At 37.5% G+C, this 18,479-nt stretch overlaps 1 protein-coding gene across 3 annotated transcripts in view; it reads right to left on the bottom strand.

Annotated features, from left to right (window-relative positions):
- ROBO1 (roundabout guidance receptor 1) overlaps nt 1-18,479 on the bottom strand; it is a 1,046,134-nt gene that overhangs the window by 106,040 nt on the left and 921,615 nt on the right. For all 3 annotated transcript variants that reach the window (XM_054047011.1, XM_054047019.1, XM_054047026.1), the window contains 3 exons: nt 11,666-11,786; nt 8,029-8,167; nt 6,617-6,744 (listed from right to left, as the gene is read on the bottom strand). In XM_054047011.1, coding sequence (XP_053902986.1) covers nt 6,617-6,744; nt 8,029-8,167; nt 11,666-11,786 — 388 coding nt within the window. The remainder of the gene's footprint in view (nt 1-6,616; nt 6,745-8,028; nt 8,168-11,665; nt 11,787-18,479) is intronic.

The following is an 18,479-nucleotide window of genomic DNA, read 5'->3' as shown; positions in this document are numbered from 1 at the left end:
GAGTATGCAAAGGATCCTTGTTTTGGATATACGAGACTGTGATCCAAAGACCTCTTGATGCCAACTGCAGAGTGTACAAGGGTTCCCAGGGGAACAGGGATCTCCTTAATTCACCAGAAGGGGTATAGTAAGGGCTCTACTGAAAGCCTGTGTCAAATTAATTATCATAATCATTGTGCGATGTATTATGGAAATTAAGTGTGGAGTGTTGACCATTGACCCCTGACCTGATCTTGAAGGATCTCTAGTTTTGGATTAAAAAAAAAAAATCTATCTGCTAATCATGCTTATAAAAATAATAATGGAAGCTATAATGCAAGTAGGGAAACCAGAGTGTACGTATATATATATCAGTATTGAAAACAGGCTTGGCTATATTAAAAGTAAAAGTATAGTAAAAGTAAAAATATAGTAAAGAATGCAGTTACCATAAGTTAGCATGAATGATATATACTTGACCTAAGGTTATGAAATCTAGCAATATATATCTTGTGATAATTTAGCAATGTGTCTTGTGATAACCCAGTAAACCACAAATGAACAAATAACAGAATTTTAGAGGCTTTCTCCAATAGCTATATTGAAGAATCAAAGTTATGATGAAAGGAACTGATGGAAATGGTTTGGGTAACTGTTGAAAATGTAATTATGGTCTCCCAGAATGCCAGATATGGTCCCCTGGAATACCACGCACAGGCAGGGGGTCAAAACCTAATCAGATTTGGTCTTGGATGTATGTGTGTGGAATGAAAAAAAGCGTCTAAAAAGTTGTCAAACCCATCCTTAGTTGGGACATCCAGGTGGTAAGAAGGCAGAAGCCTGTGCAGTCTCACCCTCTTATGTAGCTCTCCACTTACTTTGTTTCAATGTCACCTCCACTGGCTCTATTAGGTTGTGAATATGCCAGTACAGTAACTCCTCACTTAAAGTCACACCGGTTAACGTTGTTTCGTTGTTACGTTGCCGATCAATTAGGGAACATTCTCGTTTAAAGTTGTGCAATGCTCCCTTCTAACATTGTTTGGCAGCCACCTGCTTTGTCTATTGTTTGCAGGAAGAGCAGCCTGTTGCAGCTAGCTGGTGGGGGCTTGGAACCAGGGTGGACTGGCAGCCCACCCATCAGCTCCCCTAAGTTCCCTGTGCAGAAGCTGTCTGCAGTTCAGCTGTGTCCCTCCCCATAATGCTGCTCCTGCCCTCTGCCTTGGAGCTGCTCCCCAAGACTCCTGCTTGCTATGCGCGGGGGAGGGAAGGAAGATAGGGGCTAATGTCAGGGTGTCCCCCTCCCTCCTGCTCCTGCACCCCGCTTACCCCATCTGCCATAGAGCAGGGGGGGACACCAGGGCTCAGGATAGAGGGAGCTTGCAGCAGCAAGCTGATCTAATTAACAAGGCAGTGTACTTAAAGGGAAAATGCGTATATCTACCTCCATTCCTGCTGCATTGTAGAGTGAGAGAGTTAACCCCTGAGGGCTCAGCCAATTGCTAGTTCATTATTTAACAGTAAGGGAAATATCCCACACTCTGACTCCTCCACCTCAACCAAGCTTCATAATCATCATCACTGTGTACAGTATTAAATTGTTTGTTTAAAACTTATACTGTGTGTATGTGTGTGTGTATGTGTATATATGTATATATATATAGATAGATATAAAATATACTCTTTTGTCTGGTGAAAAAAATTTCCCTGGAACCTAACCCCCTCATTTACATTAATTCTTATGGGGAAATTGGATTCGCTTTACATCGTTTCGCTTAAAGTTGCATTTTTCAGGACCATAACTACAATGTTAAGTGAGGAGTTACTGTACAGAGGGTTGTTCTGTTATACTTATTCCAATTTTCTTACTTTTGCTGTACTGATTAATAGAAGCAATTTTGATTCACTTTAAGCATTCGCTTAAATCCCATGAAGTAAATATGACTGAAGCCTGTGTTTAAGTGCTTTACTGAATAGAGATGGACCTATGCATATGCTTAAGTACTTTGCCATATCAGGGCCTAGGTTATGGGTCTATTCCAAACAAGCATTATGGTATTCTGGAAATACAGAATACCCATCCCCTTTGATCTTGTAAACATTTCTGCAACTAAGTAATTCTACATATTAGTAGGACCACTGGAAAAAAATAGGACTACTCAACATGTGTACATTTATTCACTTTCATACGTGTTTGTAAAACAGGGGCCGTAGATTACTTCTGAGAGTGTAGCAGCAGAAATTGTAGCCACAAAATTAGCTGCTTTAATAGCAGCATCTTGGTTTCAAGACTAACAGTTGATCTTAGGATCAAATCTAACAAATTGTCTTGAAAATTATTCGAACTGTTTTTCTTTCACTTTTTTGTTTGTTTCTGTTTTTAATTGGAGAGTCCTTAATTAAAGAAAATGAACACAGGAGCTAATAATTTTGTGGACATCAAGGATGATAAGTTCCTTATCTAATTTTCTTGTCAAAGTATCAAGACGTACAGAAGGATAAAACACCTCCAAAAAGACTGGGGGATTGGTATGAGAACTTCACAACAGAAGTATCCTTTTACAGACCACCTTATTCTGCTTAAGAGCTGCAGATGGCTCAGTGTTGAGAAAAGATGATAGCACCAAAGATTTCTAGAGTCAGCTACTGGAACAAGCTAAGCACTTTATGAGCAACAACTTCATTGCTATGGTAAATGTGTCAAAATAAGAGTTTGTTACTCATTACAATATTTTAAGCCCATATTTCACCAGAACTCCCTCCTGCTGAACAGAGAAAAGAACAGAAGGATCATCATACCCACTAGCTTAGGGAAAAAGCATCAATATGACATCATTGGCTGTCTGCTAGCTGAGAAAGGAAGAGAGGGATTATCTCAATAGTGAACATCTGGATTGTGTGTATACAAAGGCAATGAAGATTTTTTTACACATAGTAATTCCTTCAGTTCGCCTTGATTTTTATCATTCAAAGGAACAGTAGTGCTGCAGTATGCTTTAATAGATTACTAACATGAAAAAGAGACGGAAATTGTATCGATCTGGTTTAGTGTATTAAATGTATGTATGCATATACTGTACACACACATCTGTGATTCATTAGTTGCAAAACATACTTCACTGTAACTAATCTCACCATACATGGGAAACACCAGGAGGGATGTATAAAAAACAAATTGATTTTATCACTATCAACAGTAGGTATACAAAACAGTCTTAAGAAGGTTAAGGTTATGCCAAGTCTAGATTCTGGATCAGATCATAGATTGGTATCGATGAATCTGAATATCAAACTGAAAAAGTTACAGAAAGCCAAAAACTATCTAGGATGGAACCTTGAACCTCTGACAAATCAGGTGATACAAAGTCACTGCCAAGAAAAAGTGACTACCAAGCGACTTGGGAACATCTGAAACATGCTATCAAAGAAGCTGCAGATAAATATGTAGGGAAGAAGTTTCTAGCTAAGAAAAATCCATGGGTAACAGATGAAATCATTGGTCAGATAGACAAAAGGAGGAAAGTCAAAGCACAAAGAACAGCAGCAGAAAGAGAGGAATACCAAAGACAAAATCAAATAATACAGGATAAATGCAGATTAGCAAAGTCTGAATGGTTGAATGAGAAATGCAAGAACTTGAACAACAGTATAAAGAGAACAAACAAAGTGAGATGTATAAAAAGATAATAGCCTTTAGCTACAGAAGAAAGGGAGATCAATATGACCCTTAAGGGAAAAAATGGACACTATCTGATAGACTCTAAAGACAAGAAAGAGAGATGGTGAGAATATATTAAAGAACTATATGGTGATGATAACCTTCAAAAACTTAAATCGATGAATTAAGCCCACCAATAATGGATGAAAAAATCACAGTAGCAATAAAAAGACTTCTGAAAGGAAAAACACTAGGTTGTGACAGAATACTAGCTGAACTGTTAAAAAGCATAGGCGGATGAAGGCTTGAAAGCTGTCAGATGTAATGAAGAATAAGTTTGAGAATTGCCGGAAAATTTTACAACCTGTGTATCCAAATCCTTAAAAACTAACAACACTATGGATTGTAAAAACTACGGAAAATTGACCTAATATTGCATGCCTCTAAGATGCATTTGTGAGTTGCTCATGTAACCCCTTTGGGGTTTAGAGAGCATGGCCCCTTTAAATCTTTTTCCTAGGGGGAAGGGGGAGAGTGAGGACAAAAAGGAGGGAATCGTCAGGGGGTGACTCTGAAGCTGAGAGGGAGAGAGGGGCAGCCCGGAGAGGCCCTGGCAAAGTGAAGCAGCAGAGAACCTGCCTGAAGCCTGGGAAGGACAGGGTGGCTGATTGGGGACACCCCAGGACAGGAGCCAGGAGGAGCACTGTGCCAGGAAGGAATCGCCCGAGAAGGACAGGCCGGAACTGGACCCAATACCACAGCTGCCTAGAACTGCATGGGGCTGTGAGTACTGGGGCTTGTGACTCTGCATTGGGAACAAGGAGGGAGGTTGCTAGATAGTTAAGTGGGGAGGTGGTCGCTCTGTATGGCTTTGCAGAGAGCAGCAGAAGAGGGCGCCAGAGGGGTTTGTTGGGGGAAAGTTCACTGGTGCTGAAGACGACCAGGAGCACCCAAGACTCACCACTGAACTGGAACTTTGCTCACGACTCCTGAACTCTGTGTGCAGACCCTTGCTCAGTGTCTGCCCTTTCAGAGAGTGCTACCACTGGGCTTGTGGGGTGTTGTTTTGAATGCATTCCTGTTTTACTGCTCCCTCTATATTTCCCCTTGTTGTTTTTCTCCTCTCATCCCTCTGTAAATAAATATCTCCCTTTCTTATATCCATTGTACTTTGTGTGGTGTGTGTGTGTGTGTTCACTCTGGGGGGGTTGGAAGAGGTGCCCCTGGGGTGGAAGGGATTTCTCCTGCTCCATTCCTGCGCGCACCTTCTCTTGGCCAGAGCTGCCTGCAGAGCAGACTCCATCTTGGCCATGAGGGCGCTAAAGTTACACTCAATACCAAATTAAAGGAAAGATTGATAAGGAAATAAGCAAACAACAATACAGGTTCAAATGTGGAAAGGGCACGATCAATGCCATTATGAACTTGAAGCTCATATTGGAAAGAGCAATTGAAATGGGGAAAACAGCATACTTGTGTTTCACTGACTTCCAAAAAGCACTTGACAGAATCTACCTCTACAAATTGCTCAATATATAAGATCCGTGTGGATTGATGGATAGAAACACTGAGTAATAAAACAATTACACTGGAATCAGAAGGTAATTATAATGGGAGATGAAAATGAAAATCTAATAGAGATCAAGAGAGAAAACTGAGACAAGATGATCAACTTTATTCAACATTTATAGCGAGTGCTTAATTAAATTAATACAGGAAACAGAAGAAGGTATTAAGATGAGTGGAAAAATTGGTGAATAATTTCTTCTATTCAGATGATAGTGCTGATGGTTGATTCAGAAGATCACATGATGTTAGTAGAGATTATATATGAATATGGCAAAGAATATGGTCTAAAGTGGAATGTGGATAAGACAAAAAACTATGGTGTTAGACAAGGATCCTGGGAAAACACGTAAGAGTCCAGTGAATGAGACAGACATACAAGTAAGAAATTATTGCTACTTAGGAAGCATCTTTACAGAAGATCAGATACTGAAGGCACACCAGACTAGAAAGAGCAAAAGAGACATCTGGAAGAATAAACATCTGATGAGATTGGTGATTATTGGGATTTAGCAAATGCTATTAGAGATCTTATTAAAAGAATCATTCAATTTGCAGGGCACATTTTAAAAGGGTCAGTGGCACAACATGTTTACAGGCACTGGAAGGGAAACTGGAAATGATCTTGGATGAATGATGTGGTATACTGGGTGGATCAAAAGGACCATTCATCCACAAGAGATCAGCAGAGGATCATACAGAATGGACTACCATGGTTGCAAACTTCCACTAATAGAGATGCCACATAAGATGATGGTGAAATATCTTACCAATTGGGAATCTAAAAAATGTCAACATTACTACTTTAAATAAAAAAATCCAACGGATACTTGAAGTCACAATATCTGTATCCAGTTAAAATAATTTGAGGTGCTAATAGTCACAGAAAGGAGAAAAAAGTTCTCCTGTCTCCTAAGCTTTTAAATACAAAGATTAGAAATAACATGCTTCTAAAGACATTGCAGTTCAAAATGCATTCCCTTCCCAGCATTGAACATTAATTCTTTTCACACTTCTGAAAAAACATATTTGAAATTACTTATTCATGGAGGTTAAGTCCATTAATGGCTATTAGCCAGGATGGGTAAGAATAGTGTCCCTAGCCTCTGTTTGTCAGAGGGTGCAGGAGAGAGATCACTTGATCATTGCCTGTTAGGTTTACTGTCGCCAGAGAGAATGCTGGGCTGGATGGACCCTAGGTCTCACCCCGTATGGCCATTCTTATGTTATGCTCTTAAATGCTTCAGTAGTTTAACAGTGCTCAAAAAATCAAACCAAAATGATCTTTCTGTATTTTTTATAACATAGCCTATCACATTCAATATTAATTATGGTTCTATTAAAGTTACTGCATAGAAAATCCATTTTCTTTCCTTTTTCTGGGGTTAAGTATTATATAAAGAAACAACTTACCTTGAACTGTTAGAGTTGCTGATGCTTCAGCTTTTCCAACCATATTTTCAGCAACACAAGTATAAGACCCCATGTCTCCTGCCATAACTTTCCGGATTTTCAAGGTGTGATCATCACGGATTTCATATCTTAAATACATATAACAGCAAATAAGCGTGACTGTATAAATACAAATAATATTGCCAGTTTCCTTAGTGTATAAAGCATAAGCATAAGAAGTTTTTGCCTTCAAATTCATATGTTTCTCTGAGATGTGAACATATTTAAGCAATACATGAAACATGCATATTGCCTTCAAACTATGGAAAAAATATTTCAAAACAACACACTTGAGAGCTTAATCTGATCTCACTTACAATGTGAAAATCAAGACCATCTCTAATAAACTAATCGTAGTTGACTGGTAAATCTGGTGTAAGTGACATTAGACTTTGGCCTTAAGACTTTTAATTACAATGCATTTAGTAAATATGTTTAATGATATTTCTGAAAGAAAAAAATCATTCATATATTTTTCTTCATTTGCATGTAGGAAGATGTAAAAATCAGGAGCTATAAGGGTTTAAAAGATTAAAAAAGCAGCATTGTTCTTATCAACATAACCAAAGACCATCTTAAAGTCAAGCTAAAACATAACTCATTCAATCATTTTATAAGGCAATAACATAGCCTTATAATATTCCCTCCAATTTCATCACCTTTTACTCATCTTTGCATAATGTAGCCAGTATGTTTCTTTTCCTAGAAAGCAGTTATTTTACCCTATATGCAGTGGTTTAATAGGGAACAGGATTTGGATGTAGAAGATGAAGGGACCCAAATGTTACAGTGTGTTCTCTTTGGGGGAAAAAAAAAAACATCAATACTTTTAAAACCGATGATTAGTAATTTAAGCAAAATGAGGAAAAAAATCTTCATAAAATGTGTTTCCTTTTTACAAGACTATTTTACTTTCCACTCTGTTAGGCCAATGACAGAAGAAATGTGAATTGGAGACTTGATAACAAAAAAAGCAGGTCTCCTAAGAGCAGCACTATACATTAGCAGGCTGCATCTTGCATCACTTGCAATTCCATTACCCACTTCTTGGTGCTGTAGCCTAATTATATTATCTATTAGACATTTTACAGTAGGTACTTCGAGTACAAAATTCATTCATGCCATACATTGTAGTTTGAACTTGAAACCTTTGGTGTTTTTGTAGTAGATTTAAAGATTTTAGTTCAAGCTGTGTCTAAGGTTTCAACAGAAGTGAATTATATCTTTAAGTAGAGGGCCATGGGATTCAGAAATAGAAGAAGTCCTATTGGATCGTCAATCCCATCCATACAAGCACAGGAGTTATCCACTGTTAAATATCAAATTGATACCCGCACTTGATCTTATCCAAAAGGTAACTTAACATACTGCACCTTGCTTTTGGTAATTCCCCATCATCTTTTCGCCATCTTACTGTAGGTACAGGGTCGCCCCGAGCCTCACATTTAAACTCTGCACTGTCTTCCACAGTTACGGCCAAATTACTGGGTCTCTTCACAAAAGATGGTCTTTCTAAAGGAAAGGAAACAAACACTGGATTACAACTAAAGGCACAGCACTGCAAGACTTGCAGTGCCTCAGGGTGGCTGATGTGGGGATTCCAGAGTTACTCGTGTGCAGCCAGGTCAATTTTCCTGTAAGAATAACAAAAATCATGTACACAATGTAACTATGCAAATTACATCAGACCTGACTCTGGGCTTGTCTACACTACTGCTTAACTCGATGTATGTTATGTCGCTCAGGGGGATGAAAAAGCCACCCCCCCCCCCCGAGGGATGCAAGTTACATCGACTTAAAGCAGTGTCCGCACCCACGCCTTGTCGGCAGGAGACACTCTCCCACCGACTTAGCTTCCGCCTCTCATTGAGGTGGAGTAATTATGTCGACAGGAGAGGTCTCTCCCATCGGTATAGTGCGTCTTCACCAGATGCAGGACAGCGGCGAAGCTGCATAAGTGCTGCTGCACGGATGTAGCACAGTAGTGTAGACTAGACCTAAGTGGCCTCAGTTTCTCTCCAGCAACTGAAACATATCTACTGCAAGGCACCAAAGCTGACAACAGGCATCATTATTTTATTGTACCTTTGACAGAAGGCACTCATTAAGTATTGCCTCTGCAGAGACCCTGATGCGATGGTGAAGTACTGAAGATATTCTGAGGCTGCCACCACAGAATCTTCAGTATGACTGCACCTTGTCATCAGTAACAGTTTGTGTTTGATAGAATCATTTCAAGTGTTAGAGCAAAGAGAAAAGTGATCATTTTCTTTCTCACGAGCACAAAGAAAAAGAAAATTACTTCTCTATAATTCTTGTTCACAGATGTTGCTGTATCAAGGGTCCATGCTCATAACGTGTATCAGGCAGGAACATCTATAGGTTTTGAATTTTTGGACAGCTAACCTCAACACATATGAAGTGGAAGAGAACATCCCGCTGAGCTCTAAATGTAAGTTGCTGAAAAGGTTTTATTTATATATTTGAAACATGCACTTTCCATTCTGTGGATAAGGTGGGTAGATGAGTGTGAACTTATAACAACATACCCCTTACAGATAAATATATTTTCTCCACAAGGTACAGTAAAAATTATAACAGAACCTCACTTCTGGAGCTTAAAAGTTGTCAGGATTGCCTCTACAAGAGCCCAAACAATAGGCAGAGGATGTTATAAAGGAGATACCGTCACAAATAGGTATAATGCAGCTAACTGGCATAAAAAAAGTGTTGGTGCAACAGAAGCAAAACAGGTTTACCTGCACATTTATTTAGATAGTAATAAAAATCCCCAAAGCCCTCAAGGCAAGTAGGTGCAAAAAGGTGGCAGGGAAGACTGTTGGGCACTCCGAAGCCAGTACATGAAATTCTGGAAATGGCAAGCCTAGATTTATTGAAGGAGAAGAGTCTAGATAATGACGTTTGGCAAAATTATGCAAAAGAAAAATTATTCTAACCTAGAAAACCCTATAACAATGAAATGCTGGACTGCTAGGCAATACCAGTGAACATAGCAGTCATGCAGTTCTTTAGATCCATATTCTATAGGAAGGTTAAGAATGAAAATGCTGTATTAATAGTCTAAGAGTTTTTGCCTGCTTCAAATAAGTATTAGGACATTTTCATAATAGACTCTCAGTAAAAATATCTTCAGAATGTATAAGAAGGAAAGGAGAAGTTTGGCTGGATAAATGTCAAAAATGTCATCTCTCCAGTTGAGAATACTTATCTATATCAGTTTTCATATATATATGAACTGAACCTGTTCTCTCAAGAACTAGGCTAGTGCCATAGCCACTACATCATTCTTCCTGTCCAGAAGGGAATCTTTTTTTTCCCCCAGGACAAATATCAGTGATAAATTTTGAATTAAAGAGAAACAGAAAACAAAAGGAAAACCCGTGAAGATTCCTCCTTCCTTTAAGTCTTCAGAAAGGGGAATCAAACTAATCCTTTCCAATAAGACAACCATAACTCATCAATACTACCATTCCTGGGATAATGGTAAAAAGATACTGGTGTGGGTAATTAACCAATGCAGCTGTATGGGCACTTACTATATAATAAGAATAAGAACCATATTCATACAAACAAAGTTTATTGAAAATTTCCAGACTTCAGAAAGTTTGGAAGTCCTAACAGTTGACTTGACTTAAATTTACCTCTAAACCAAGTGCTTCAAAGGCACCTGAAATAGAAAACATCACAGCAATATACAGGAAAATATCCTGAGCTTCCAAAAAAAAAAAATTACCACACTGTCTTGACGACTGCTGAGAGGATGCCAACATAGTTTGAGATGCTAAATACTGTCAACATATTAAGGAATCCCTGCAACTCATAAACACTGAACAGGATTTCAAGATGTCCAGCACCTGAACTCTAAATTGGACTGAAAACAAATCAAAGCACTGAACACTGAGCGGGCAGTGCCTCAAACAGAATAAAATACCACTGCTAGAGATAGGGCCAGTACTGAGGAACTTGAACTGAAACCAGCTATTTTCAAAGTTTGATGTTGCTGTGAAGTTTCCAAGTTCATGGGTGTAAACCCTGCACTCAAAGTGTTTGTTCCCAATATAAACAGGGTTAAGCTGTTTCCAAGCCTTATACTGCTTTGAAGCAGCACTTCACACTGAGAGTCCAGAATCAGGACTGCACCGAAGATCGTGAGGCAGCCATGAAATGCCAAAGATATTCTCAGGCTGCACTGCAGACATCATAGAGTCTTGTCTACAAAGGCAAAAAAGATGTGCTTTTTCAATGAAGGTAGCTTGAGTTAGCTTAATTTGACTGAAAATCCCCTTTAATGATGATTAGACATGGTGTAATGTTTCTAGGATCATTTGAGTTAGTTGTATGGTAGCAAATTTATGCCACTCAGCAAGTATCAAAGTGGTAGCCCACCTCCTGTTTTACTAGGTCAATGTATATGTATGCATAAAACAGATCTATCCATATTTTAAGATTTCATTACTTAAATGATTCAGTTAAATTTCTGAGATTATATTAATTTCCTCATGGAAGGGGAAAATGATACATATGCTTGTTATTGAAGTTTATTCTTGTTTTGATATTATTTATAAATATTCTTATGTTCAGTTAAAACTGGAATTATCTGCAGTGTGAAAACCAAGTCAGTTCTGACTGCATATGTGAAAAAAAAAATCTACATTTTCTGTTCACAAATCAGCATAGTTCACTGACTTGTGTTCATTATTTCCTCTTTTCCCTCGATTTTCATCTTGTTCTGGAGTCACAAACCTCTTTATTTCAACAATATTCCACTATGTGCTGAAGAACCGATATTGATGCTAACTTATTTTCTGGAATATGCCATCAGGCAGATATCCATGACTGTCACAAGAACACGCCCAATATGAACATAGCAAAGGAGGTGGATGATTAAAAAACAACAACCTTACTTTAAAACTCCTTCTCCCCATACCAAAAATGAAGCTGTATTAAATACTGGCATTTTCACTAATGAAGTGTCACACACTCTCTTACCTAAAACGGTGAGCTCCGCCACTTCACTCTCTCGTTCTCCCACCATATTTGTTCCAACACAGACATACTTGCCAGCATCATTCTTTCTCGTGTAGGTAATCATGAGCTTTCCTCCTCTGATCTAGGACAAATCAAGAATAATAAAAATTACTTTTAAAATAATCAATTAGATAATATCTGTAAAGTGCTTTAAAGATGTACCGTGCTATTTAGATGCTAAATATGATTATGAAACTCTAATTGCTGAACGTAGACTCTTGCTTGGTGCATCTCATTTACTGTACATTGACATTTCACAAATAGAAAGCATAAAATACAGAATACTGAGCACATTTTATTTGGACTTCCATCTAAAATGAGAAAGTTTTAATCTCCAAAGCCTTTTACTTATGGATAACAAACAACCATATGAAATCATGCTTTACGAATTTGGTTTTGGGTGGAGAAATGAGGCTAATTTACAACCTTCACAGCAAAAGCATTTTGTTCACCTTATTAGCTTTATACCTTTTTATTACTGTATTTTAAAACCTCTTCACTTTTGTGGATCCAGAAGATACACCACTTCTATTTGTCTACTGCTCAGTAGTGGCTGTTCCTTGCTTCTGTTTAATGCTTGATAACCACAGGTTCTACAATTTCCTTTCTACTGTTAGTATATCAGAATCAGACACATCTAATATGGTCTTTGCATACAAATTATTTTAATGTCTTTCTGCTTGGTGACGAAAATATATTTAATTCCCGCATTAGGGGCAAATTTGTCTTTCAGCGCTGAGTTGTGGTCTTCTTGTTTATAAACTATGAAAGGTTTACAACATTAGAAAAACCCTCTGACCTGCATCACAACTTTACATTTAATTAGATTCCACTAACCATAGAGCGGTTAAGTACCTCACCCCAAAAAACAAAAACAAAAACAAAAATAAAAAAAAAAAGAAAAAGAAAAAGGCTATTTAAAAACTGCTTGTCAATTTAAAAAAAAAAATCTGACTTCTGTTCTCATGCACCACCAGGAGTGTGGGTCTGCTTGCTTATACCCGCCATTAGTGGTACTGGCAGAGTAAATAAATGATTCCTTCTCCCTAAGATAGATCCTGACAGAAATACCATACCTCACAACTTATGTAGCAGTAAGATATATTTACACCAAGATTTTGTTTTAATGGAAGCCTAACATTTAGCTCCTAAATCCACATTTATACAAATAAATAAGGGTCTGACATTCAAAAGTGCTGAGCACTCAGGTAGAGATGTACAGAGCCTGTATTTGGCAATATTTGTTGTTAGTTAGCTAACTTCCTGCTGTTATTTACCCTTGTTCATTTCTTTGCAAGTTAATGGAGTTGAATCAGTATAAGCAAAGAATTCCCCCTTGATGTTTCATAGTGAACACTGCTACATTTTACTTAAAAATAGATTATGAAATATAAGCCAAAAATCTGAATCTCTCTTCATTTAATAAAAGCCTTGGTTAATTAAGTTTTTAAACTTAAACAAAACATGTTCACAACAGAACAGAATGCATACATTAATCTGAATAAATCTCCTGTTTCCTGCAATTCCACTTAAATATTCTTTAATAGTTTTCTAAGTTGGAAAGTCTTAAAACTCAGATCACATATGATAATAATTTAAATTGAAATGTAGTGGAAAAACAAAAGGTGCCTATAAAGTTACATTAAAAGGCCTAATACAATCAGTGACTAGCCAGAGAATGTTCACAATGTGAAGTACTTTGCACAAGTTGCCTACAGCTAGAAATCTATCCCTGAGAACTTGACATCTTGAGAGGTATTGGACTCTTATTATCATTATAAGACATATACACACAATGATGACAGTCAGTTATGGAGACAGATGGACATGCACATATAATGTAGATAGTGTTGAATACAAATTTCATGCTTTTGCCGTTAGCACACATCGTTTTGGAGAGAAAAAGCGATGTCCTTTATCTAGCAATCTAGCAATGATGAAATTTCAATTAGAATTTGAAGCATGTGGAATGGAGTATTAAAGGTGACCGGCAAATATTATTTTTAAGTAAGGTAAATGTGTTTTTATTTGCTGATAGCCTCAAACAGCAAGAGAAGGGTATGAAGTACACAACTAGACTGTCATATCCCCCAAAGTCATACAATTTAGAGGACTGCAATAATAAATATTATCAAGGTGTTATATTATTAATTGTATGTGTGTATATTTGTATAAATATGTCTAGAATACATACACACATATCTCTCTCTGCATAGCTATATAAATGTTGACTATATCGTGATGTGAAATAAAAGTTTATTGGCTTACCTGAGGGTAGTTAAATTATTCTCATATCAAACTTACGTAGAAGAAAGGTGGGGATTTTCACATGTGCCACAGTGACTTGAGAGCACAAGTTCCATTGACTTTGAATGGCACTTGAGCTCCTGGTTTGACATTTATGAAAATCCCATTTTTATAGCAACCTTTATAACACATCACTACACATTCTATATCAGTGCTTCTCAAAGCCGGTCCGCTCCTTGTTCAGGGAAAGCCCCTGGTGGTCCGGGCCAGTTTGTTTACCTGCCGTCCGCAGATTCGGCAGATCGTGGCTCCCACTGGCCGCGGTTCGCCGCTCCAGGCCAATGGGGGTTGCGGGAAGGGCGACCAGCACATCCCTCGGCTCACGCCGCTTCCCACAGCCCCCCTTAGCCTGGAGCAGCGAACCGCGGGCAGTGGGAGCCGCGATCTGCCGAACCTGCAGATGTGGCAGGTAAACAAACCGGCCCGGCCCGCCAGGGACTTTCCCTGAACAAGCGGCGGCCCGACTTTGAGAACCACTGATCTATATGAATCATAATTTACAGAAAAAATCCACCTAATCTAGGAACATTTTAGAGAGCTTCAAAAAAATGTTATTGGAACGATCTCATTTCCATCTGTACAGTCAGGTGTCTTTCATACCATGAATGTAACTGTACAAAGTTCCGATGGAGGTAAACATTAAAACAAATATGTAAAACAACTCAAAATTACCTAAAGTCACTTGTCTATATTTTGGGTCCTTCCCAGTTAGACCTGAGTTCTGGGTCAAACAGTAAGGAGTGATATATGTATGAAGATCCTCTTTCTAACCCTCAAGGACCTTCAGACATCAGATTTAAAGCTCTGACATTTTTATGATTAGAAAAGCTGGTAACAGTCTCAAGGCTCATTTTTGTACCTCCTGGGCCTCAGGCAGGATGGTAGTTTGTTTTTAAAAGATGACAGAAGCTGCAGAGGGGTCAGGAATGTTAAAGTAAGTTCCTGGGTTGCTGGCTCAGTGGATAGGTGATACAATCATAGGAATATGAAAAATTGCACAGGTTTATGATATGTTTATCACATAGATATCATCTCCCCATAAATATGGTGTGTGTGTATAATACACACATGCATGCACAGAGTACTGTATGTATCCTGGATGAATTATTCGCTGTTGACTGATTGAAAACGTACTTCCTTTGTTGACTGACTACGTACGTTTCCCATTACTTTTTAGCAATTAGCCAACTCCCAATTGAATGGGACAGATTACATCATCCTTTGTTTTAACATAAAATAGCTTTGCCTGAGGAAAGCTGTAGCTACAGCAGATTTGTGTCCTATATTCATTATCCCCCGCCCCCCCTTTTCTCTCAAGCATGAGCAATGGCAGAGAGGAGACACTGAAGTAGGTGGACATATGATTTGATGTAATAATAGGTATTTGTCTGAAAAACATGGATGGGTCTGTCTGTGCGGATAGGGGGGATAATTTACATACTGAGATTTTCCAACACATTTCTTCTGTTACTGCTGAATTGTAAGCTACAATACAATAAGGTGGGCAGTGAAGAGACAAATCTCTTCTTTGAGTAATTTAAAAGTTACTGCTCACAAACTAAGTTACTCAGAGTAACTAGTAACTAGTTATCAGTGGTTTTGCTAAGAATATTTTAGCTCTCTTTCTCTCATATTGTGTGTGTGTGCATATCTATACATCAATATCTATCATCTGAAGTTTAGAGTACCTAATGATTGTTCTGTGGGTTAAAAAACTAACAGTGTAACATAATACCCCAAACCACAGGACAGGGGCATTTTTGTGCAGTAGGGGATTCATTTTCAACCTAAGGAGTAGTAGTTTTCCTTACAAACAAGAAGTACTAGTCTCTGTTTTTAAAGTATTTTATACCACCACTTCCCAGTGAGACCCAGTGTTTTGCATCTAATCTTGGAAAGATCCAAATTAAGAGACTTTAAAAGTCACTATATTTTATACTTATGGAAAATCTAATTCAAATCTTTTTTTTTTTTTTTTTTTTTTTTTAGAGATTTTACGGCTCTCTCTAAGCCTTGTACAGTTGAACTCCTGGTAACAAAAGACACCTGGCTTTACAAGTGGAGGATACAAAATAGACCCATTAAAAGTGTTTACAGCTCTGGAACTGCTGGGAACTGTCAATGAAGAGATGTGGATTCACAGCAGATCACAGGTGGTCCCTAGTGCTTTATAGCAGTGGGTTCTAGAATATTTATAAACATAGTCTTTCTATAACATATGTTGTGTATAAAGAATACATGATATGATTGCATGTTATATGGGCTTTAACTGACAAGTCACTTTGCCATTCATGAGTATTTCAGCCATCCCAATTTCATTTTATTTATTTCATTAAGCAACAAAAGATGTCCATACAAAAAGTTGTAGATGTCCTAAGAGTTAAACTTAGAATAATAAGTTATGACCACTCAGCAGCAAAAAAAAATATACAAATAATAAATCAATTCATTCAACCAATAAACCAAAACCACAAGACGTTACTCAAAGTTACACAATATCATATATTCACCACACACACGCACACACAAATGTCTCTCTCTCTCTCTAAATATATATATATAAATAAAATAATTGTGTGATAAAAAAAATAGTGATTAATCGTACTGTTAAACAGTTATAAATGCCATTTTATTTAAATATCTTTGAATGTTTTCTACGTTTTCAAATATATTGATTTCAATTACAACACAAAATACGAAGTGTACAGTGCTCACTTTATATTTATTTTTGATTACAAATATTTGCACTGTAAAAAAGAAAAGAAAATAGTATTTTTCAATTCACCTAATACAAGTACTGTATTGCAATCTCTTTATCATGAAAGTTGACCTTACAAATATATAATTAGATACAAAAAATAACTTAATTCAAAAATAAAACAATGTAAAACTTTAGAGCCGACAAGTCCCTTTAGTTCTACTTCAGCCAATCGCCACCCTGCACTTAAGCAGGGGCAGGGGGAGGGAAGGGGAAGGGGATTGTCTGGCATCAGAGTATTGCTCTTTTAAGACTTCTAAAAGCATACTCCACACCTTGTCCCTCTCAGATTTTGGAAGGCACTTCAGATTCTTAAATGTTGGGTTGAGCGCTGTAGCTATTTTTAGAAATCTCACATTGGTACCTTCTTTGCATTTTGTCAAATCTGTCGTGAAAGTGTTCATAACCCAAACATGTGCTGGGTCGTCATCCAAGACTGCTATAACATGAAATATATGGCAGAATGCAGGTAAAACAGAACAGGAGACATACAATTCTCCCCCAAGGAGTTCAGTCGCAAATTTAATTAACACATATTTTTAACGAGCATCATCAGCATGGAAGCATGCCCTCTGGAATGGTGGCTGAAGCATGAAGGGGCACATGAATGTTTAGCATATCTGGCACATAAATACCTTGCAACGCTGGCTACAAAAGTGCCATGTGAACGCCTGTTCTCACTTTCAGGTGATATTGTAAATAAGAAATAGGCAGCATTATTTCCCATAAATGTAAACAAACTTGTTTGTCTTAGCGATTGGCTGAACAAGAAGTAGGGCTGAGTAGTTTTGAAGGCTCTAAAGTTTTACATTGTTTTGTTTTTGAGTGCAGTTATGTAACAAAAATGTATATTTGTATGTTACACTTTCAATGATAAAGAGATCGCACTACAGTACTTGTATGAGGTGAACTGAAAAATACTATTTATTTCGTTTACCATTTTTACAGTGCAAAAATTTGTAATAAAAATAATAATATAAAGTGAGCACTGTACACTTCATATTCTGTGTTGTAATAGAAACCAGTACATTTGAAAATGTAGAAAAACATCCACAATTTTTTAATAAATTTCAATTGGTATTCTATTGTTTAACAGTGTGATTAATCACGATTAATTTTTTTGAGTTAATCATGTGAGTTAACTGCTATTAATCGACAGCCCTTATATGTGTGTGTATGTGTGTGTGCGCGCGCGTGCAAAGAACAAAAAAGTCTACAAAGGGTGTGAATGGACGAAAAAAAGAAACCCAGAGAGAAATGTTTGAGAAATCCAGCAACAAAGACCACCAGCATATTTAAAGTGTTGATTTACAACTCGTAATCCTCATTCTATTTAATACATAAAACCTACAATGCATTAAAAAAAATGCTAAGGGGTAACTTAAATCTCTAAGGAAATGAAACTCAGATTGACAGATGAAATTCTGTCCTCATTTCACACAACATTGCTGGCAATATGTATGGCAGATTGTAATGTTGAGTGTGTTTCAGTATTGTCACATGCGGCACACAGCATATGCATATAGTCAGACATTGCCCCTGCTTTGAAGAATTTACAATCTAATTTTGGAAAGAAAGACATAAATGGTTAAAGCATGAAGGTGAGAACCCACAGAGTTGTAGGAGATCAGTGTCAGAAGAAAGGCTAAAGAAGTGGGCTTTAAAAAAGAGATTCGGAGAAAGACAGGGAAAACATATGCATAATTTAGC

This window comes from Malaclemys terrapin, chromosome 1 (assembly GCF_027887155.1).
Source record: "Malaclemys terrapin pileata isolate rMalTer1 chromosome 1, rMalTer1.hap1, whole genome shotgun sequence".
Lineage (NCBI taxonomy): Eukaryota > Metazoa > Chordata > Testudines > Emydidae > Malaclemys > Malaclemys terrapin.
This window is presented reverse-complemented; position numbering and strand designations above follow the sequence as displayed.